The sequence below is a fragment of the Pseudochaenichthys georgianus genome, chromosome 22, assembly GCF_902827115.2.
Source record: "Pseudochaenichthys georgianus chromosome 22, fPseGeo1.2, whole genome shotgun sequence".
NCBI classification, from domain to species: Eukaryota; Metazoa; Chordata; class Actinopteri; order Perciformes; family Channichthyidae; genus Pseudochaenichthys; species Pseudochaenichthys georgianus.
This window is the reverse complement of record NC_047524.1, coordinates 998,679-1,020,916: the sequence shown is the minus strand read 5'-3', so window position 1 is coordinate 1,020,916 and position 22,238 is coordinate 998,679. Positions and strand designations below refer to the sequence as shown.

Below are 22,238 nucleotides of genomic sequence, written 5' to 3'. Positions count from 1 at the left end.
ATAAATGTTATGTCACTCACAAAAATGTATATAGATATATATAAAACCAAGGCTAATAATAAGCTATCTTTGGCTCTTTGCTTGCTGTAACAGGGGACATTTATAAAAATGCATATATATAAGTGATTATTTATCCAATAACATAAACAAATATCATATATATTTATATAAAACAATTCACATCAGTGGTGGACATATAAAGTTAAAATAAATTACATAAAATAAATAAACTGATTTTGATTAACCAATAAGATCGCGCATGCGCAGTGCTGTCTTTGTGTAGCTGACTGCAGTTAGCATTTAGACGACACAGAGGTAGCTAGCAGGTTAGCTTCTCTCATCATGGTGAATGTAAAGAAGCGGAAAGGTCGGGTCGTGATTGACTCTGACTCTGAAGACAGTGCTAGCGACGATAACTTAGATCAGGTAGGTCCGCTGTTTTTATCATATTGTACCAACAGCTCGCTAATTTAGTTGTCAGCAGTTTGAAGCTAACCGATGCTAACGGGTGCTAACTGAGGTTTGCCTCGCTTATACAAGCAGAGAGTGGGCCTGTTATTACTACAACTATCGCTTCTTTCCTCAGTAAACAACGCCATTTCAGAAACATAAATACATATATTTCCCCCAAGTGTTTCTGTAAGGTCTTCAACTTGGAGGAAAAGTGTGGGGTTGTATTGTACGAAAGTAGCGTCTTAGCATGTAGGCTAAGTGATGCTAACGTTAAGGTTACATTCCGAGAGATGCACTTAACAAGAGCTATGTTGTGGTGTTTTAACACAAAAATGCCCCACCGTGGGCTTTCAACTTTACACTTTTACTAAGCTTCTATTCCTACTGGGTGATTTGATTATTAGCCCTCAGACTGAAGGAGTCAGAGACATGTTTTCACCAGAGACTGTATACATGTTTTCACATACGAGCTGTAGTGGAGTCGCTCTTGAATTAGCTAGGAGAACCTTATCTGCTCATGACGTCATGGGCAGAGCTGAAGGTCTATTTCTGTGTTGTTGTCAAACAAGCTCTGCAGAGTAGCATGTCAGTGTGTGCAGCTGTACAGGAGTACTTCCTTCTGTAATCTGCATAATACACCCGCCATGTTCACCACTACAGCTGATGCCCACAGACAGCACAGATACAGCTTGATTAAAACAGATGACTAGAATAGTGGAGGGAAGTTCAGTAAACCTTGTTTCCTTGGTTGACATTAAGTCGTATATGTATGTTTGTGTATAAAGGTTGTTCAGTGCATTACAGCTGTGTTTTGAGATCCCTTGATAAAGACGGTGTCGTGCAGATCTGTTCGTTAGATCAGCATATTTTACTTCTGCAGAATTTGAATTTATATGTATTAATTTATCATATTGTGCAGCCCTAGTACACGACTAAATAGTTGATGCACAACAACAGTAGTTAATAACAGATAAACAGAAGAGTAGAGACCTTCATGCAATACATTTAAAGGCTGCCAATTTGTTTGGATTTTATTTCACAGGGACAAAGCAATTTAACAATTCAGAGCAACAGAACTGATATGCACAGAGACTTTATAGTTATAGCTTATTTAGTGGGCTTTTACATGCATAGTTAAAATGCACAAGTTGAAATTACTTATATATATATTGTTGATTTTTGTTTTGAGATCATCTTGTTGAAGACAGCTTTATGCAGATCTGCAGGTCAGATCATCAGTGTTGCATACATCGAGCTTTTATGGCTGCATTTTAATTGATTCATATCTCATGTGTTCAGATAGTTGATGCACCGAAAAGTTAACAGTTCAGTACATGTAACTACTGAAGCTGCACATTTGAGACAAAAAGAGCCGGAATTCCCATCACCAATACGGAAAGAGATAGTATCTATAAGGGACGGCTCAATTCAAAATACAAGCCACGTGACACGACGTGCCGTCTCTCGGGGTGGACGGCCTCTCAGCCCGGGTCTGGCGGAAACGCTGATCACAATACTTCTAAACAAATACTTTGTTAGCAATACTGTAGGTACAAAGGTACTGCTCTCACAAAAAGGGTTATATAGTGAAACCCGCTCGATTCTGTCTTTGGAAAAGCTGCAGCAACCTGTTTTATTAGTCATATGTTGGTTAACACGGGGTCAATGGTACGATGAAAGGTTTGTTAACGAGAGAACAACTTAGCGGTAAAACACACTAGTCGTATTAAGATAAGATGGGACGACGTAAATAAATACATTTCACTATATGAAGAGAGGATCTGTGTGTTTATGTGAGTATAACATAAAGGGGAAAAGACAGATATGCAGATCAAATGTTTGTAGTATTTCACAAGTTGTTTCTCCTCGTATTGATTCAGATTCTTGCCCATACAAACAAAGTACTTATCTGTTCAAAGTATCGCTTTTTCCCAGATCAAAATGTTGCCATCCTTAATCTTCAGTTGTCATTATTGTATGAGACTTACCGTGAGGCCAGGGATCGCTCTGACGTCTCAATGTGACAGAAATACTAAACTCTCAAATGACTCGGCAGAGAAACTATTCACAGTAATGTGAATTGATCACCTCGGTATTGGTGCCAACAAGATGCCGATGCATCCCTCGTGTTTTGTTGATTCTTGTACCAGTCTTTCTGTCAGAAATGGGTGAAAAATGTCCATCTCTGAGGCGGAAACCCACGTGTTCTTTTGCATGAAAAATAATGTAAACCTTAAAAGAAATTATCGACATATTCAACTAATCGTGGCAGCTTTAGAGGACACGAATGGATGCTCACTTCTGTCATGAGAATGTGTTGAGAGTTTGACTGCTTTGTGGTTTCTTGGCCAATCTGCTTGTTTGGGATGTCTGTCCTGCTATGCGCCGAAAAGCTGTGCACGCCGAAAAGCTGTGCCACGCCTGACTTTAAAGAAGACAGAATGCAAGCCGGTCTCACTCGCAGGAAGCATTTTCAAACTGTTTCCACTTTCTGTGTTTATTGTTTCACTGGTTACTCCATCTGAACCACATGTGGGTGTTCTCACTTTCAGGAGCTCTTGTCTTTGGCGAAGAGGAAGAGGGTGGACTCAGGAGATCAGGAGGAGCCGGTGAGCAAACCTGCAGCTTCTTCAGACTCCGAGACATCCGACAGCGATGATGAGGTGAGCGTTTGCTCTAAAGACGGCACTCTTACTTTGCAAAAGGTACCTGAGAAGCCAAGCTGAATGTTTCCCTCCTCTGTGTAGTGGACTGTGGGTGGCACCAAAGGCAAAAAGAAGGTTAAACCAGGCAAAGGGTCCGAGAAGAAGAATGCTACCAAGAAGAAGGTTCACAAAGCGACGGCGTCCGGCAGCTCGGGTGGAGACAGCTCGGGGGAGAGCTCGGCACCAGAGGAGGGTACGTCTCACTGTGCATGGGAGACACTATGTCTCTGGGCTTAATATCTGTGTGAAACCACAAACATGGATATTACAACAGCTGAGGAAGTGTTCAGGTTCACATGCACACTTGGTAGCATCTTAGATAAAGGACAGAGCAGAGTGGCGAGACATGCTGTGATCTGCAGATTAGAATCATCATCAGGTGGCTGAGATTAGCTGACTCACGCATCCCTCTAATCTGACCTGGCACACACCGGAGCATCTAGTTTGTTGTTGTTATATATAGTGGGTCACATGGGTACTATGGACGACCTGCAGAAGTTTAAAGGAAACGGTCGGGAAATCAGTCGCGAAGAATCCGGTACCAAGATGATTTAAGAAATGCTTTGCAATAAAAAAAAAGAAGCTTGCATTAAAGCTATTTTTTATTGTTTTCTCTAAATCACAGAAATAAAAGTATTTATATTTGTACCATATCATGTTATCAAATCTGTTATTGCCTCCTCAGGATTGTAACCCACTACGGCTGCACCTTTAATCATTTAAATTGCTCTGTGGATTATTTTCTAGATAAACGGTTAATAGTATGGTTTATAAAACGTCTCACATTTTCTAAAAGTCCAAGGTCATGTTACACAAACCCCAAATATATTTACTTTAAACTGACATAATATATATAATATGACCAATATTCGTATTTAAGAAAACTAAAAACAGCATTTTTTGACATCTGTGGAGGAAATTAAACATTAAAATAGATGCAATATTTTTGGGCGTTTGACTAATCAATACGATGAATAATCGATACAGGCAGCTGCTAGGATGCCTTCATGTGTCCCCTCTTCTTCATGTCTCTCCTACATCAACATGTGTCCCCTCTTCTCCACGTCTCTTCTACATCAACATGTGTCCTCTCTTCTTCATGTCTCTTCTACATCAACATGTGTCCCCTCTTCTTCATGTCTCTTCTACATCAACATGTGTCCCCTCTTCTTCATGTCTCTTCTACATCAACATGTGTCCCCTCTTCTCCATGTCTCTTCTACATCAACATGTGTCCCCTCTTCTTCATGTCTCTTCTACATCAACATGTGTCCCCTCTTCTTCATGTCTCTCCTACATCAACATGTGTCCCCTCTTCTTCATGTCTCTTCTACATCAACATGTGTCCCCTCTTCTTCATGTCTCTTCTACATCAACATGTGTCCCCTCTTCTTCATGTCTCTTACACATCAACATGTGTCCCCTCTTCTTCATGTCTCTCCTACATCAACATGTGTCCCCTCTTCTTCATGTCTCTTCTACATCAACATGTGTCCCCTCTTCTTCATGTCTCTTCTACATCAACATGTGTCCCCTCTTCTTCATGTCTCTCCTACATCAACATGTGTCCCCTCTTCTTCATGTCTCTTCTACATCAACATGTGTCCCCTCTTCTTCATGTCTCTTCTACATCAACATGTGTCCCCTCTTCTTCATGTCTCTTACACATCAACATGTGTCCCCTCTTCTTCATGTCTCTTCTACATCAACATGTGTCCCCTCTTCTTCATGTCTCTTCTACATCAACATGTGTCCCCTCTTCTCCATGTCAGAGAATCAGCACTTTGGAAACAGGGCTGAAACAGAGGGGATTATGGGTAATGCTGCAATGATCTGTTTGGTGTTTCAGCCAATCAGAGACAGGCTCAGTATATATCTGAGACCTGTCATATATTGATGAAGAACAGTATCATAGAGGACCTTTTTAAAGGCAGTTCGATTTTATTGTTATCGTCATGGAAACCTGAATGTGTTTCTGTGGTGTTCTGTCTTTGTCGTGAACTCTGAATCCAGCCGATTGATTCCTGTTTGTGCCGATGCATCGCTCTCTCACAGGCGAGGTGTCCGACTCTGAGAGCAACAGCTCGTCCTCCAGCTCCGACTCGGACTCCTCTGAGGACGATGTGTTCAGGGACGGCTACGACGACGACCTGATGGGCGACGCTGAGGACCGAGCGAGGCTGGAGCAGATGACGGAGAAGGAGCGAGAGCAGGAGCTGTTCAACAGAATCGAGAAGAGGGAGGTGCTCAAGAGACGGTGAGTGGAGAGGGTTAGGGTTAGATCGAAATACCCTTTCCCACAATCCCGAATACAAAAATACAAATATCTATATAAAAATACAAAATCAACAGTCACATTTATACATATGCACACATCAAGACGTAAATAAAAGCACAACAATCAATATAAACAAAATAACAGTCACTTCAATATCTTTGGGAATGTACATTAGTGCAAGACTGTCTATAGCAGCGTAAAAAGCGTCGAATAAGGAGAGGAGCAGGAGGAGTCTTTAAAATCATAACAAATTGTGGTAACACTTTATATTTAGGTACATAAAGTCACCATCAACTAGTTGTTAATTAAAATACATGTTAGCAGTATATTGGCTGTTTATTAGTCAGTATAAAACACTTATTAATGCTTTATTCTACTAGGCCAGTTTTTCTTTAATAGCCCTCTAATGAGTGCTTATTGCATTATTATTATTATTATTATTATTATTATTGTACGTAAGGAAGTTGTTGTCCATGAGTGGGTCTCAATATGCTTTGCTCAATATGCAGTAGCACAAGAATACTAATTCTCCCATAATAACACCCAGAAAATGTGGTCGACTCGTATGTAACAAGTAAGGCCGTCAAGTTAACGCCATATATATATTTTTTTTTTACGCCACTAATTATTTTATCTTACGATTAAAGCATGTGTATTTGTCCTCGGCCCGCCCCTTAGTCTCAGAGCCCAAAGGCTTGACGTTGCTGTTGTCGTTAGTTGGATGGTGGGAGATTCTAGCGAGAGATATGGATACAGAAAAAGGTGTTTTTAACCAGCAAGCACACAGCTGCTGCTGACGGCCCGCTCCGGCAGACCACGCTTGAAAGTTTTCCGGGGAGACGCCTGGACACGGCGTCTACGAGCAGCAAGCTTTCAACAGCGATAGCTAAATGGGGGGCTACAGCTTAACATTGTGGAGGAAGAGGGGCTGCGTTCGGTCATTCGGATCGCATCCAACGTGTCGACTGCCCATCACAGCGCATTGTTTTGACCCTAGGTGGGAACTTCAGTCTCATGCTTTGACTGGTATGAAGACAGAGGAGCGGCATTTCGCCGACAGGCTTGTCTGTTTGAGCAACTGGCTTAGTGCAGAGAAGTACACAGGGTTGGGAGAGAGAGCTGAGAGTGAAGAGAGAGTAGAGAGAGAGAGAGGGGTAGAGAGAGAGGGGGAGAGAGAGAGGGAGAGAGAGGAGAGGGAGAGAGAGAGAGGAGAGGGAGAGAGAGGAGAGGGGGAGAGAGAGAGAGGAGAGGGAGAGAGAGGAGAGGGGGAGAGAGAGAGAGGGAGGAGAGGGGGGAGAGAGAGAGAGAGATTCCAGGTTGTTGTGTTGAGAATATTCAGGAGAATATTTGTCATTGTTCCAATGATAATAAACAACATTTGAATAAAGCATATTCGTCCACTCATATGTTGATAAGAGTATTAACAACTTGAACAATATTCCTCTAAGGTCCATTTAGAACAGATACAAAATGTGCGATTACATATTTTTAATCGACTGACAGCCCAGTAACAATACATGAAACTACCATTGTTAATTGTGTCAAAATAACTCAGAATCAGGTCTTTCTAACTCAGAATATGTTCAGTAATAAGCTGGTAGTTTGCCTTGTTAATGAATAACTAGTTGATGGTGAATGTGTGTACCTTCATCTAAAGTGTCATTAAAGTTGGAAAGATGGTGTTGCCTCTTCCTCTACCTTCTTACTTTCTCGTACTTACTTTCCCTGGCATTTTCACATCACTGAGTTTGTCTGTTTCGTCATTAAAGATTGTGTTTGTTGTCACAGTTTTGAAATCAAAAAGAAGCTGAAGACGGCGAAGAAGAAGGAGAAAGAGGAGAAGAAGACCAGGAAACAGGAGGAAGAGCAGGAGAAGAGGAAGCTATCTCAGGTTCAAGACACACAAGTGGTGAGTTAAAACATCACAGATATTTGTTTCACTGTCCGATCTGCTCCAAAAGTCATACTGAGGACATTAAAGGTCACCTATCGTGCTATTTTAGGCAACAGCAGAGGTCTCAGAACATGTCTGTGAAGTGTTTTGCTCAAAACACCAAACAGATCACCCATTCTAGCCATGCCTCATATCCCTCTATTTCACTTCCTGCTTCTAAAGTGCTGATTTTGGTATAAAGCTTTAAAAAATAAAATAATTGATTAAAAATAAAGAGGAGGGGTCTGAGCTCATGCGGGACCCGGCAGCTACCGTCTAAACTAAATGCTGCCGTGATGAAACGCCATATCATGGATCATCAAGGATCTGAAACAGTCTGGAGCTCAAAGGCTTTCTCTCTTGCCGGTTACACCACAAGGTGAGTTCCTTTCTACTTCCTGCTTCTTCACACACATGCTCTCCAGCACAGGTTAGCTCTGAGTGTTAGCGATGCTAATGTGAACACCGACCATATTACGTCCAAAACAGTCGGGCATTGTTTCTGATAGCAACGTTTCTGATTGGGCCGTGGGTCCACATTTCAGATATTACGTCATATCGGACGCAAATCTGGATCAGCTCCGTTGTTCCCCGTTTTTAGAGATTTGGGTACGGAGGAAAAGAGAGAGGGTTTTATTTTCTGACGCTGCGTGAGTTCCCCCGACGCACCGGGGACACATGGTGATGTAGAGAAGACATCAACAAGTGCATTTTGCATGATAGGTCCCCTTTCATGATAGGTCCCCTTTACATTTGAAAACCATTTGATCCATTCTATAGATACTTTCTTGGATTGATTCCGTGGTCTCTAATTGAATCAAAGAGCGGTTTATGAAGTAGCAAGGTTTCTCTTTTTCTTTGTCTCTGATCGTTATTTCCAATCCTCTTTAGGTCATGTCACACAACAAGGAGAGACGAACAAAACGTGACGAAAAACTTGACAAAAAGTCCATGGCCATGGAGGAGCTGAAGGCCGAGCGCGAGAAGAAGAAGAACAGAACGGGTCGGTTGGATTTTAAATGATTTGTGACGTTAATGCTCTCAATCGTTTCCTAGATCTGACTTTTATTCTGATCTGTTGAGCAGCTGAGCTGCTGTCCAAACGCCAGCCTCTGAAGACCAGCGAGGTCTACTCCGACGATGAGGAGGAAGAGGAGGAAGACGACGACAAGTCTTCCGTCAAAAGTGATCGCAGTTCCCGTTCATCGTCCTATGATGAAGACGAGTGAGTTTCACTTTGCTCCTCATGTTGATAACAACACATTTCTCTGCATTATGGGTAACTCTTGAAAGCACATCCAGAACATTCACCTGTTTTCAACTTATATATATCAATATTCCAATGCCTTGCATATAGACTATTCTACACTATTTCTATTCTATTATATTTTATTGTATTTACTTGCACTATTTTATCTGTTTATTGTGTTGGAGGAGCCTGGGACCTAAGATGTTCTTCGACATATCTACTGTAGCTACGTACAAAAGACTAAAGCCTTGAATCTTGAAAACGTCCCACCTTTGTGGTTTTCCCTCAGTAGGGATGACACCCCCCCGAAGTCGCAGCCCGTCTCCCTGCCCGACGAGCTGAACCGGGTCCGGCTGTCCCGACACAAACTGGAGCGCTGGTGCCACATGCCCTTCTTCACCAAGACCGTGACCGGCTGCTTCGTGAGGATCGGGATCGGGAACAGCAGCAGCAAACCGGTGTACAGGGTGAGAGAGAACACAGGTGGCAAAAGTAGAAGTACAGATACTTGTGTAAAAGTAAAAAAAGTACAGTCTCTGAAATGTACTCACGGTAAAAAGTAACTTTTAAACTGGCTGTTTTTGTGCAAAGCTAACTGAACCGTAAATCATATTAATATAATATTAATTAAAAGTGAAAAGGAGCTTAATTTCAACTTGTATTACTGACATTCTGAATGTATTCAGCGTGAACAACAAAACCAAAGTACCTGTACTTGCTGTCGCCAACATTGTAGATGGGTTACTTTGCTTTAATATAGGCCGAAACAAATCAAACAAAAATATCATAGTGGATTCACCACGAATTATTTTTTGCAACAACAACTTTCTTAACCTGTTGAGCCCGTGTCCTTTGTTTCACAAAACGGTGTCTCGGGGCTTCTTAACATTTAAAAAGCTATTAATGTGTCATACCCACTTAACGGGAAGAAACTCGGCTAACTGACGACACGAACAACTTTTACCGAAACAAAACACAAGTCTCACAAGAAGCGCCCTGAGAGAAACATTTCTAACGCACTTAGCACAGAACTAAAATACTTTATTATCTCTCGGCAGGGGAACCCAGACATCACACGACGTAGCTTTACGGAGCAAAAACGGGACATTGTCTTACCTTTGCTGTTCTGATCAAAGGTTGTGTTCAATGGCATAAAAACGCTGCTGAAGGTTCCTCCAATGCGTCCGTGTCACTTTGAAATGATTTGAATAATCCATCGTCATATTTATGGCAAAAACTGAGTTTTCATATTAGCTGCTACGAGAGTGTATGACCGCTTCAGGTTTGGGGCATTCTGGCTACGCATCACTTATTCACCATTGGGTAATGTTTAGATGGAACTTCCCCTCGATTCTATTGGCTCTAACGGTTAAAAAGAAAATCGACCGATGGGTTGTCGGGGAATGATGCAAAATATAAATAATTGATAATCCACCCGGGTTTCCGGAGCTAACGGGCGTCTGTAGAACTCTTTGTCATGGTGACGGTGAAGATCTTGGACTTTGAGGTCTTCAATGGCCGATGCTGTTGTTTCGGGACCAGGGCTGCTTAATGACATTAATTAATGGCTGCCATCATATCGGATTATATTTCACGATAACGGCCAGAAGAATTGACATCAAACACTGTTGGAGTGATATCTATAGAAATCAGTTAAATGTATCTTTAACGTGAGAACAGAAAATAACCGAAATGATTTAAGAGGCACGGAGTTCTTCACATGATATTATCATATGTGTATTTCTTAAATACCGGTATACCGTGACAACCCTAGTGCTGCTATATAATTGTTTTGCATCTGATAAAACGCAACAACTTGATATAAAATGTTTTGACTCGGAATGACTGAGTTTTTCAAATAGCCTTGCAAAGAAAAATGTACGAAATAAATGTCCAGATGGCATTCGTTGGATCAACAGATGATTAGTCTACAACTAATAGGTTTTAAATAAGGCCTGATAATTTAACTTAATTGGATGTTTCCCGTTTTCTTGAAAGGTTGCTGAAATTGTGGACGTGGTGGAGACGGCGAAGGTTTACCAACTCGGAACAACGCGAACAAACAAGGGTTTACAGTTACGGTGTGTAAACAAAGTACAAAGTAGTTCATGAAGTCTTCAAGTCCCTGCTTTCCACAAATCTGACCCCTTGACTGCACACCTTCTGCAGGCACGGCGGCGACTTGCGGGTCTTCAGGCTCGAGTTCGTATCAAATCAGGAGTTCATGGAGAACGAGTTCATGAAGTGGAAAGAGGCGGTGAGTGTGTTTGAAGCATCTGTAGCGTCGGTGTGAGTCGGGACTTTAACCCTTAGACGCCCGAGTGACTGGACCCTACACTCTCCCATGAGTGGGTCAAAAAGAATGTGTTTTTATACCATGTTGGTTAAGAAAATCACTTGTATAATATTTAGTATTATATTTCGCTTCACACAAGGGAATATTTTATATTTAATTTTTCGCTATTTATAATTTGACATTTTTTTTACATTGTGAAAAAAATCGTTTTGAACATATCGATGCAAAGGTCTCCGCTATTTTGAGACCCTCACAGTACTCCAGTCCCTTTTCAAAACTCATCTCTTCTCCTCTTGTCTACTCATAGCCCACCCCCCGTCAATCCATGCCGGTTGTCGATCAAGTGTGATAGTCCTATACCCCCCACCCTAACCTTCCCTTATAATGTAAAGCCATTTTGAGTCCTTGAAAAGCCCTATACAAATATAATGTATTATTATTATTATTATTATTATTATTATTATTATTATTATTATACTGACGGGTATCAGATCTTGCTGTGTAAAATAATCTTCCTGAGAGGTGTCACTTGTGATGTCGTCTGTGGTCCACAGTGAATGTAGTCCTGACAGCAACAGGTGATAAGAATCAAAGGTTCCCAGAGGATCCCATAGGAAATGCATGCGGGTCATTTTTGACCCACTTATAGAAGCTTGGGGTAGAAATACAAAAACTACAATTTCTTAAAATTTGAATGGCATGATATCCAAAACATGCTTTTTGAGGAATAGCTGGAATATGAAAAAATGTAATTACAAAGATACTTCAAGAAAACCACCTCACCGGGTCAAGAAAGACCCACTGCATCTAAGGCAGTGCATCTCAAAGTGTGGTCCGTGAGAGCCCCCTAGTGGTCCGTGAGTATATTGGTAACATTTCACATTTTAAATAAATAAGTTAATTTAAGTTTTCCGCACTCTCGTGAGAATATCTCCACAATGGAGCGAGCTTAAGTTTCACTTTCAATTGCATGATATAGCCCAGCGCAACACCTTCGTCACCTGTTTGTACCATTTTCAGCCGATTTGTAATCTGTTCTAGAAAAACGATGTGTTTTTGGATATGTGTGGAGTTAGGTGGTCCGCGAGTGTTTTTTTATTCGTTAAGTGGTCCTTGGTATGAAAAAGTTTGAGAAACACTGATCTAAGGGTTAAGGAGCGTCAGATTTTGATGATTGAACTGTTTTCCAGATGGTCGTGGCTGGAATGCAGGTTCCGACTCTGGACGAAATCACCAAAAAAGAGCAGTCCATCAAAGAGGCTATGAATCACAAGTTCAACGACAAAGACATAGAGGATGTGAGTCTGCTTGTCTAACCGCTTTCTCCCAGCCTCACGCATTAAGCAGCTGAATAAAGACATTGAATCTGTGCTCCCTGCAGATTGTTAAAGAGAAGGACAGATTCCGGAAAGCGCCATCGAATTACGCCATGAAGAAAACGCAGTTACTCAAAGATAAGGTGTGTGTGTGTGTGTGTGTGTGTGTGTGTGTGTGTGTGTGTGTGTGTGTGTGTGTGTGTGTGTGTGTGTGTGTGTGTGTGTGTGTGTGTGTGTGTGTGTGTGTGTGTGTGTGTGTGTGTGTGTGTGTGTGTGTGTGTGTGTGTGTGTGTGTGTGTGTGTGTGTGTGTGTGTGTGTGTGTGTGTGTGTCGGTTTGATTCAGTGTGTGTGTGTGTGTGTCGGTTTGATTCAGTGTGTGTGTGTGTGTGTCGGTTTGATTCAGTGTGTGTGTGTGTGTGTGTTTCGGTTTGATTCAGTGTGTGTGTTTCGGTTTGATTCAGTGTGTGTGTGTGTGTGTTTCGGTTTGATTCAGTGTGTGTGTTTCGGTTTGATTCAGTGTGTGTGTGTGTGTGTTTCGGTTTGATTCTGTGTGTGTGTGTGTGTTTCGGTTTGATTCTGTGTGTGTGTGTGTGTTTCGGTTAGATTCAGCGTGTGTGGTTAGATTAAATGTGTGTGTGTCGGTTAGATTCAGTGTGTGTGTGTGTGTGTCGGTTAGATTCAGTGTGTGTGGTTAGATTAAAGGTCTGTGTGTCGGTTAGATTCAGTGTGTGTGGTTAGATTAAATGTCTGTGTGCTTTTCACAGCTGGATCACGGAGAAAGTGTGTTTGTGAAAGTCATAATAACTTGATAATCTTTATTCAAGAAACATTTGTTAAACGCTTTTAGGATTACAGACTTCCTTTTTGTTAGCGATTCTGACGAAGGCGACCCGGCCCGACCTCAGCCTCTCGGCGACACATGATGGCTCCTGCTGTCGCTGGTCGCCATCAGACTTTTGCTGACTTTGTGTTCTGTGTTGTGACTGAAGGCCATGGCCGAGGAGGTGGGAGACAACGACAAAGTGAAGTCGATCCAGGACACGCTGAACGAGCTGGAGGAGAGAGCCGAGATGCTCGACAGACAGAGGACCAAGAGCATCTCTGCCATCAGGTACACACGATGCTTAAACACACCTGCTGCCACTCGGCTTAGAGAAGTCTGCTTCAAATCCACGCTGGGAAACTAGAGATGCAGCTGATGCCATAAAATAAGTCGTCTTATCCTTTTATTTTTTTTAATGAAAAACTGCAAAAATAGTATTTTATTTGTACGTTTAGATTCACAACATCTTGAAAATTCAAACGATAAAATACTAAGACTTTGAGATAAATTAGGATCGGTTTACGTCATATTTAAGGACCTTTTTGTTTTGGAGCTGTGTTTTAATACAGATCTGTTTTTTATCGTTCAGCTACATCAATCAGAGGAACAGAAGCTGGAACATCGTTGAATCTGAGAAAGCTCTCGTGGTGAGTGTTCACCTTCTGGTTTCACTGTAACGGTTTTTAATGCTTTAATGTCACGATAACACCTCAGCTTATTTGCAATAAACTGTGGTTAAAATATTGAAAGTGATTTGTTTCAATATTCCACTTTATATCCTGTTCAGTGTGTGTTTGCACTGAAGGAGTGTGTCACGAGTGTTATGCAGAACATGTACTGTACTTTTCGGACTATAAGCTGCGATAGTACCGCTAACGGCCACTAGGGAACCTCCTAAATCTATGGATTTTACAGGTAAAATTAACCACCTTTAACGCTATGGGCTCTAGTACCGGTCCGCGCCCGCCACCTCTAAGCGGCGGGCTCCAGCAGGAAAAGCTGGAGGCCGGAAAAGAGTGAGACAGGTAGCGCGCCAAAGTAAAAGTGGAACCGAGAGACAGAACGAGAGCAAGACAGACGGACAGTTTAGCTGCTGCGGCTCATATGCAGGTGCGCTTTATAGTCCGCAAAGTACGGTAAATGGAAATAAATGGCATATATCAAATTGAATCTATCTCCAAAATGGCTTGAAGGTGAAAAGACATGGCGAGATTTTCAAAGTTAAAGTGGTAAATATCAAGCGGGAAAAATATTAAATATTCTCTTGAAATGAAGGTGTGCACATTTCACTCAGGGTTTCCCACACATTGACTTTACTTGGGCGGGCAGCCAGGTGTCTCAAAGGTGGGGTAGGTAATTCACTTCAGAAACACTTATATTCCATGGAATGCTCTTAACATCCCGATAGCAATGAATACATTAAATACTTTGACAATAAATACATAAAAATATGTCATCAGTGGAAGCCGTGGCGCTGTAAAAAGCACGACCAATCATCTGCCTCGGCCCGGCTAAAGTAACTGGACGGCCTACCTGCCTGTCAGCCTTCCATCTGGGCACAAACTGATCTCGTGCCCTCATTGGTCATGTGCGCGTCCGTGTGTGTTGGAGGAGGGGCTCTGTGAGGAAGGGCCAGATTTTTTTCCTGTTGTGTATTTTCAAATTCTAGCGCACTCGAGCTGGTTTCTCCATTCTTACCTACCCTGACCTTTAACGTCCGCCAAAGTATATATCGCGACCCCATTTAGGTTTCATCTTTTTGTATCCGTCCACGAGCACGACGCCATCTGCGATCGATTAACCCCTCCTGTACCTGTTCGCTCTGATATCGCGTGACGGGTCTGCTTTATGCGCTCCGCAGCAACCCCCCCCCGTTCTCGGCTACGACAACAAGTATATTTCAGATCTGTGGGAAACACTGTCACTACAATCATAACCGCAATAAATATGAAAAAATATGCATATTACAATATATACAGTGGTGTATGAGTAGTTATAAAGATATTATTGCACAAAGTGTACTTTTAATGCAGTCATACTCCTAAGTGATATCTTCTATATTGATGCAGTTACTCTACGAGAAAAACTGGAAGGAAAATTCTAGTTTTTATCTTAATTAAGCAATCCTACTGATTTTAGCCCAGAATCATCTTTCATGCATCAGGACTTCGGAAAGAAACATTTCTGGGATATTTATGGCTTATTATGAGTTCATTATTTTGTTGAGAATGTGGGTCTGCCCGTTAAATCACCACCTTAATCTTAGAGGATATTAAAGCATTTTTCTTTTTGAATCTACAAATGTTTCCTCCGTTCCCAGGCTCCATATTTCTTTATTTACCGACAAAAGCCCTTATACGGGGTCATAGGTCAAAGCTATCCTCCTGTTGCTTTAATAACCCAATGTTCTGTCTCACAGGCTGAAGGACAGTTAGCCAAAACCAACCAGGCGATGGACCCGTTCACACGGAGACAGTGCAAACCCACCATGGTGTCCAATGTAAGTGTTTCCTATTTCTTATTAGGGCTGCAACAAACGACTAATTTGATAGTCGATTAATCTATCGATTAATGAAACGATTAATCGACTATTCGGACTATTACGCCTTGCACAATTTCTCAAGCGCTCTTATTTAGCCATCAACTTTTAGATTTAGCTTGAGGTTGTTTTAGGCATGTGGAAACTAACAATGAAGACAATAAAGATTAATACTTGATTAAAAAATACATATTATTAAATTAACTAAACAAATTGTTTACAAAATGAACATTGCTTTTCATTTAAATTAAATAAATAATATTTCACATCAAAAGAAACAACAGTGTTTTAGCAAATAATAAATAATGTGATGACAGAACTGTAAACAGAATAGCTGAAACTTTAACAAACTAACTAACTCAGTTTCCTCTAATCATTACCCCATGTTTGTATAATGTAGTTAACTCCGTGTGTTGCTGCTAGCATGCATAACACCTGACGTGGAAACGTTACTCGTGGACGGGGCTACAGAGCTGCTAGGAAGACAGTCGAACCCGGTGCATTCCTCCGTCTGGATGTGGAGCACTTTTGCTAAATGTTTAGATAAATTGCTCGTGTTACCGCCCTTACATCTAAACTCTTATTGCACTTTTGGCAACGAGCATCGAGACGGGTAAAGTTTAACCACACCTCGGAGCGGCGTTCTCTCCGCCATCTCCGCCGTGTGTTGCTGCATGTAGCAGCTGTGTGTGTGTGTGGCTGCATGTAGCAGCTGTGTGTGTGTGTTGCTGCATGTAGCAGCTGTGTGTGTGTGTTGCTGCATGTAGCAGCCGCGTGTGTGTAAACGGCCCCGCCCCCTCCCACACAGACCAGGGAGAGATCTCGTCTGATCGAAAATACATCATACATCATCATTTGTTTGTCTTTTTGCATATTATAAACGAGCTGGCGACACTAAGACTGTGATATAATGTTTTTGTATCAATAATACACGACATATATTTTTTAAATGTCTCCAGTACCGATAACGTTGTAGCTTAACGGCGCGTAAAACGCACGTGATGACGTCACCAACGAATCGACGACTGAATTAGTTGGCAACTAATTTGGTAATCGATTTTAATCGATTAAGTCGATTAGTTGTTGCACCCCTATTTCTTATATGGACAATGAATAACTGTTAAGAAGATATCCCTCGTCCCCGGCTTGAGCTTCATGTTACTCTCATGCTGGAAGAGGACATTCAGTATTTCCCCAACAATAACCATTGCTGTATCCTCGTGTGTTAATGTTTTAACTTCCTGCTCCTCTTCACCTCTGTTCAGGCCAGAGACCCTTCAGTCCACGCAGCTATCCTCGCTCACCTGAACCAGAAGTACGGCTCCGGGTCGGCAACAGATCTCCCCGGAGAGGACAATAACAGAATCGTAAGAGGACGAGCGCTAAGAGACATATCTGACGTTTTTAAGAGTTAACTTCGAGGGGATAACTTCTCTCAAAAGTCCAGATTGTTGTCCTGTTCAGCGCCAGAGGTGGGAGAAGTACTCAGATCTTGTACTTGAGTAAAAGTAGAAGTACTCGTGTAGGAGTACTCTGTTACAGTAAAAGTCCTGCATTCAAAACGTTACTCAGGTAAAAGTAGAAAAGTATTATCATCAAAATATAGTTAAAGTACCAAAAGTAAAAAGTAGTCATTGTGCAGATTGTCCCATTTCAGAATAATATATATCTTGTACTTGAGTAAAAGTACTCTGATCTTGTACTTCAGTAAAAGTAGAAGTACTCTGATCTTGTACTTCAGTAAAAGTAGAAGTACTCTGATCTTGTACTTCAGTAAAAGTAGAAGTACTCAGGTCTTGTACTTGAGTAAAACTAAAAGTACTCGGGTCTTGTACTTGAGTAAAAGTAAAAGTACTCGGGTCTTGTTCTTGAGTAAAAGTAAAAGTACTCAGATCTTGTTCTTGAGTAAAAGTAGAAGTACTCAGGTCTTGTTCTTGAGTAAAAGTACTCAGTTCTTGAGTAAAAGTAGAAATACTCAGATATTGTACTTGAGTAAAAGTACTCTGATCTTGTACTTGAGTAAAAGTAGAAGTACCAGAGTGTAGGAATACTCTGTTACAGTAAAAGTCCTGCATTCAAAATGTTCCTCAAGTGAAAGTAGAAAAGTATTCTCATCAAAATATAGTTAAAGTAGCGACAGTAAAAGTAGTCGTTGTGCAGATTGGTCCATTTCAGAATAATATATATGATATGTTTTATAATGATTGATCATGAAAGTGTTCTCAAAGCTGGTGAAGGTGCAGCTAGTCTGAAGTACTTTGTAGACTGCAGGGTAGCTGGTGGATTTACTCCAGGTGGAACTAAAGTCTGATTTAACACTTGGTTATTTCACATCAACTAAAGGTATTACATACATGTAGTGGAGGAAAAGTACACCATGTACCTCTGAACTGTTGTGGAGGAAAAGTACAAAGTAGCATAAAATGGAAATACTCAAGTAAAGTACAAGTACCTCAAAGAGTAAACGTCCTTAGTAACTTGCTGCAGCTGGGACATATTTTCTTTGCTTTAATGAAGATGAACTCTAAATATTTTGTCTGCTAAATTGTAAAATATAATATGTTTGGAAAGAGTAAGCTGCTATCACGAGGGTGTGTGGGTAGGGGTGCAACATATTTACCTCACCCTCGTAATTTCTGCTGAAATGTGAATTTCAAAATCTTAAATATGGGTTCATGGATTTTGAAAATAAAGAATAATAAGTGCAGACTAAATGGATTCTTAAGACATTTGTAGGTCTTTTCCACTTAAATAGGCATAATATTAATGTCAATATTTGTATATTTTTTGTAAGTAAATGCCTAATTTGTTCCGTCTGTATTGCTTTGTGATAGGCCAACGCGAAAGAAAAAGACAACCTGAAGCTAAACGCCGAACTCTCTGAGGATTTGTTTAAAGTTCATGATTTTGACGTGAAGATCGACCTCCAGGTTCCCAACGCAGGTACGGTTATTATTTAATAATTGTCTTATTTCTATTTTTCCACTTGTTGTTAAAGGTCCCGTGTCATGGCCATTTCTACTGATCATAATTCCATTGTTGAGGTCTACTAGAATAGATTTACATTGTTCAATGTTCCAAACTCACATTGGTTTCTCACAGCGTCTCTGTATAGTCTGTGTATTCACTCTCTGTCCTACACGGCTTGTTGGAGCTCCTGCCCCCCCCCCCCCCTCCCTCCCTGTGAGCCCACTGTGCTCTGATTGGTCAGCTCGCCCACTCTGTTCTGATGAGTCCACCACCGTTACAGCTGAACATCAGTGTTTATGTTTTACAATGGCGTTTGTTAGCAACCAGGAAATGACACCAGTAAGGACAAACAGATGAGAATGCTGCGTGGGGTCTGGGTGCCGTGTTGGAGGGACGTTGCGGGGCTCGCTGCTCCGCCCTTTGAGGCTCGAGGAGCGGACAGTGTGAGCTGGATTACTGGTGTCATTTCCTGGTTGCTGCGTGGGGTCTGCGAGACACAGCTAAACCCAGCCCGAGCACACACACACACACGTCCCGCTGTCTCAGGCTGAGAAATCCGCGGAGCTGCAGCTGAGAAAAGATTGTGTGTGTGCGGGTACAAAAATAAATAAGTAAAATAAAAATGTAATTAAATACATTTAATTTAAACAGAAATAAAGGACCCAGGATGATGTTTAAGGCCGGCCTGAGCTACCCTAACAATATTAAAAATGGAAGTCTAAATAATATTTCTCTTGTGTTTTTCAGAGGCCAAGTCTCTGTCTGTGAGCTCCAACGCTCTGCCGGTGAAGGACGGCGCCCCCCGCAGGTCACTAAACCTCGAGGACTACAAGAAGAGGAGGGGGCTCATCTGATGTGGGACTACATCTACAGAAAACACACTGCATGTGTTCCTGGCTGTGCAGGAGAGAGAGAGATAGTGTGTGTGTGTGGCTGAGAGAGAGAGAGTGTGTGTGGCTGAGAGAGAGAAAGTGTGTGTGGCTGAGAGAGAGTGTGTGTGGTTGAGAGAGAGTGTGTGTGGCTGAGAGAATGTGTGTGGCTGAGAGAGTGTGTGTGGCTGAGAGAGTGTGTGTGGCTAAGAGAGAGAGTTTGGTTGAGTGTGTGGCTAAGAGAGAGAGTGTGTGGCTGAGTGTGTGTGTGGCTGAGTGTGTGTGTGTGTGTGTGTGTGTGGCCCCAGAGGACATGTATGTGAATGTATGTATTGAATGTGGATGCAGCAGACTGTTCATGCGAAACAGAGGAAATACTGATGAGCGACGACAAAGGATCTTTCTCAGACGAAAACCTATCCAGATATTTGTTGTCTAGTTATTTTTGCATTATCACACACAAACTTGTATATTGAGTTGTGTTTTTTTTATGTATTTAACTTCTCTTCCTCCCCCTTTTTTCGAATCTTCTCCATTTTTGTCTTTTACTTCCAAAAGGACGCAGCGCTGGTGGATTAACGAGGACACTTTTTTTTAGAAGACTTCGATTATTGAGGCATTTTGGAAACGATTGGACTGGATATCAAGAGGAGTTGAGCAGCTTTGTCCAAACCAACAATGTATTACTGTTGTAAATCCCCCTCTCTTTACATGTGTGATCATCTCTGAAGTCAATCCTGATTTTTAACAGCGGAGTGAGGATGATCACCATCTCTGACGCCGGCCCTCCACAACCACTTTAAAATAAGCTCATTATGGACTGGACATGTATCACTTTTTATCAGTCTTTGAAACGACCCGATTTAATAGGAACCTTTTTCTATGACTGGTCTGGTTATAAAAGTTGTTGAAGTTTCCTTTCTGTTATCTCTGCTGGTTTTTCACAGGAGAAACTTCCCTTCTCCTCCCGGAGCAGATTCTGTGTGTTATCCATTGTGTCCATAGTCAGTTCCTGTATTGATGTGGCATGCCATGTAAATATGCATTTTGGAGTGAGTGCGGAAAAAATAAAGAGGCACTGTTTCATAACGTCGGTGTCACTTTGTCTCTTTTCTCAGCTAAATGAAGCTCAGCGCAAGCTCAACCAGAAAGACCGTCTTTTCTCATTCATTCACTATTTCTATGTTACTACTTTCTCTACTAACCATTCACCACCACCACCAGGGTCAAGCTAAGCCCCTCCCCTTCAGACCGAACCCAACCATCCATTCACCACCACCAGGGTCAAGCTAAGCCCCTCCCCTTCAGACCGAACCCAACTATCCATTCACCACCACCAGGGTCAAGCTAAGCCCCTCCCCTTCAGACCGAACCCAACCATCCATTCACCACCACCAGGGTCAAGCTAAGCCCCTCCCCTGCAGACCGAACCCAACTATCCATTCACCACCACCAGGGTCAAGCTAAGCCCCTCCCCTTCAGACCGAACCCAACCATCCATTCACCACCACCAGGGTCAAGCTAAGCCCCTCCCCTTCAGACCGAACCCAACTATCCATTCACCACCACCAGGGTCAAGCTAAGCCCCTCCCCTTCAGACCGAACCCAACTATCCATTCACCACCACCAGGGTCAAGCTAAGCCCCTCCCCTTCAGACCGAACCCAACCATCCATTCACCACCACCAGGGTCAAGCTAAGCCCCTCCCCTTCAGACCGAACCCAACCATCCATTCACCACCACCAGGGTCAAGCTAAGCCCCTCCCCTTCAGACCGAACCCAACTATCCATTCACCACCACCAGGGTCAAGCTAAGCCACTCCCCTTCAGACCGAACCCAACTATCCATTCACCACCACCAGGGTCAAGCTAAGCCCCTCCCCTTCAGACCGAACCCAACCATCCATTCACCACCACCAGGGTCAAGCTAAGCCCCTCCCCTTCAGACCGAACCCAACCATCCATTCACCACCACCAGGGTCAAGCTAAGCCCCTCCCCTTCAGACCGAACCCAACTATCCATTCACCACCACCAGGGTCAAGCTAAGCCACTCCCCTTCAGACCGAACCCAACTATCCATTCACCACCACCAGGGTCAAGCTAAGCCCCTCCCCTTCAGACCGAACCCAACCATCCATTCACCACCACCAGGGTCAAGCTAAGCCCCTCCCCTTCAGACCGAACCCAACCATCCATTCACCACCACCAGGGTCAAGCTAAGCCCCTCCCCTTCAGACCGAACCTAACCATCTATTCACCACCACCAGGGTCAAGCTAAGCCCCTCCCCTTCAGACCGACTCCAACTATCCATTCACCACCACCAGGGTCAAGCTAAGCCCCTCCCCTTCAGACCGAACCCAACTATCCATTCACCACCACCAGTGTCAAGCTAAGCCCCTCCCCTTCAGACCGAACCTAACCATCCATTCACCACCACCAGGGTCAAGCTAAGCCCCTCCCCTTCAGACCGAACCTAACCATCTATTCACCACCACCAGGGTCAAGCTAAGCCCCTCCCCTTCAGACCGACTCCAACTATCCATTCACCACCACCAGGGTCAAGCTAAGCCCCTCCCCTTCAGACCGACTCCAACTATCCATTCACCACCACCAGGGTCAAGCTAAGCCCCTCCCCTTCAGACCGACTCCAACTATCCATTCACCACCACCAGTGTCAAGCTAAGCCCCTCCCCTTCAGACCGAACCCAACTATCCATTCACCACCACCAGGGTCAAGACCCGGGGGGTTTCATCGGATCGGTTCTCTCCTCCCGAATGATACTCCTGCACAACGGAGCCTAATC

At 42.7% G+C, this 22,238-nt stretch overlaps 1 protein-coding gene across 2 annotated transcripts; it reads left to right on the top strand.

Moving 5' to 3' along the window:
- The first annotated feature begins 289 nt into the window (after positions 1 to 289).
- rtf1 (RTF1 homolog, Paf1/RNA polymerase II complex component) lies at positions 290 to 20,521 on the top strand. Of its 2 annotated transcripts, none has more exons than XM_034110834.2 (18): positions 290 to 426; positions 3,006 to 3,116; positions 3,201 to 3,351; positions 5,214 to 5,415; positions 7,225 to 7,345; positions 8,261 to 8,372; positions 8,456 to 8,594; positions 8,911 to 9,085; positions 10,617 to 10,699; positions 10,788 to 10,875; positions 12,105 to 12,212; positions 12,296 to 12,373; positions 13,221 to 13,342; positions 13,644 to 13,701; positions 15,474 to 15,554; positions 16,859 to 16,960; positions 18,428 to 18,536; positions 19,311 to 20,521. In XM_034110834.2, the coding sequence occupies exons 1-18, from the start codon at positions 343 to 345 to the stop codon at positions 19,415 to 19,417; spliced, it is 2,031 nt and encodes a 676-aa protein (XP_033966725.1). In that variant the 5' UTR covers positions 290 to 342; the 3' UTR covers positions 19,418 to 20,521. The 2 variants fall into 2 exon arrangements, with proteins under 2 accessions (XP_033966725.1, XP_033966724.1); XM_034110833.2 differs by having other exon boundaries at positions 8,908 to 9,085.
- Positions 20,522 to 22,238: the final 1,717 nt, after the last annotated feature.

What these genes read in the sequence shown, in the direction of transcription:
- rtf1 (XM_034110833.2), top strand. Translation starts at nt 343, where the DNA reads ATGGTGAATGTAAAGAAGCGGAAAGGTCGGGTCGTGATTGACTCTGAC. An exon ending in GAAGAAGAAGAACAGAACGG is followed by an intron (nt 8,373 to 8,455) that starts GTCGGTTGGATT and finishes TCTGTTGAGCAG; the next exon opens with CTGAGCTGCTGTCCAAACGC. An exon ending in AACAAGGGTTTACAGTTACG is followed by an intron (nt 10,700 to 10,787) that starts GTGTGTAAACAA and finishes CACCTTCTGCAG; the next exon opens with GCACGGCGGCGACTTGCGGG.